General features: G+C 34.8%; 1 protein-coding gene across 1 annotated transcript in view; it reads right to left on the reverse strand.

The window, feature by feature from the left end:
- Window positions 1–8: 8 nt before the first annotated feature.
- Window positions 9–1,217, reverse strand: part of LOC101986442 (zinc finger protein 120-like) — a gene marked incomplete at its 3' end in the record, with an annotated part of 45,506 nt that continues 44,297 nt past the window's right edge. Inside the window, exon 4 of the mRNA XM_013354814.1 lies at window positions 9–756. Within this exon, the coding sequence (XP_013210268.1) occupies window positions 9–756 (748 nt within the window). The remainder of the gene's footprint in view (window positions 757–1,217) is intronic.

Here is a 1,217-nt window from a genome sequence, read left to right on the forward strand (position 1 = left end):
CTTTGTAGATTACTGTGACATGCAAAGGCTTTACCACACTGATTACATTCATAGGGCTTTTCTCCAGTATGGATTCTTTTATGACTTTGTAGATTACTGTGATATGTAAAGGCTTTACCACACTGATTACATTCATAGGGTTTCTCTCCAGTATGGGTTCTTTCATGACGTTGAAGATTACTGTGATAAAGAAAGGCTTTTCCACACTGATTACATTCATAGGGTTTTTCTCCAGTATGGGTTCTTTTATGACTTTGTAGATGACTGTGCTGTGCAAAGGCTTTACCACACTGATTAGATGCATAGGGTTTCTCTCCAGTATGGGTTCTTTCATGACTTTGTAGATTACTGTGACATGTAAAGACTTTACCACACTGATTACATTCATAGGGTTTCTCTCCAGTATGTGTTCTTTCATAACTTTGAAGATGACTGTGATAACAAAAGGCTTTACCACACTGATTACATTCATAGAGCTTTTGTCCAGTATGTGTTCTTTTATGCCATTGAAGATTACTGTGACGTGCAAAGGTTTTACCACACTGATTACATTCATAGGGTTTCTCTCCAGTGTATGTTTTTTTATGCGTTTGAAGATGACAGTGATGTGAAAAGGCTTTACCACACTCATTTCCTTCATAGGGTTTCAATCTAGTATGTGTTTTTTCATGCCTGTGAAGATGACTAGCACATGCAAAGGCTTCAACACATTGAGTATATACAAAAGTTTTCTCTCCATTTTGACTTTTTTCATGCCTGCAATGAAAATGGTACATGTGAAAGCATTACTACATTTAATACATTGTTGAATATTTTTATCTGTAAAAATTAGTTTTACAATTTAGTCCTATTTTAAAGAGGAAATTTATGTTAAGGTTTTATCACCATGTTTACAATCTTGTTTTTCCCTTTCATTAAGGCTTGCTTTTTATCTTTGAAGAAAACTGATGACAGCCTTTATTACATGGTTCACATTTACAGAATCTTTTTTTCTGTATGAGAATTTTTATATATTGAAGAGAACTGAAAAAACTCAGAGGTTTAAAACTCTTATTGCATTCATAAAGTTTCCTATACTGTGAGTGATACTACATTTGCTAAGTGAACTAGGACAAACAGCAATATTTATATAGTCCTAGGACCCATGGTGCATTTCTGAAATGTCAGTTTGTTAGTATATTAATAATGAGGCTAGAGGCCGGGCGATGGTGGCGCAC

Source organism: Microtus ochrogaster, unplaced genomic scaffold (assembly GCF_000317375.1).
Source record: "Microtus ochrogaster isolate Prairie Vole_2 unplaced genomic scaffold, MicOch1.0 UNK72, whole genome shotgun sequence".
NCBI lineage: Eukaryota > Metazoa > Chordata > Mammalia > Rodentia > Cricetidae > Microtus > Microtus ochrogaster.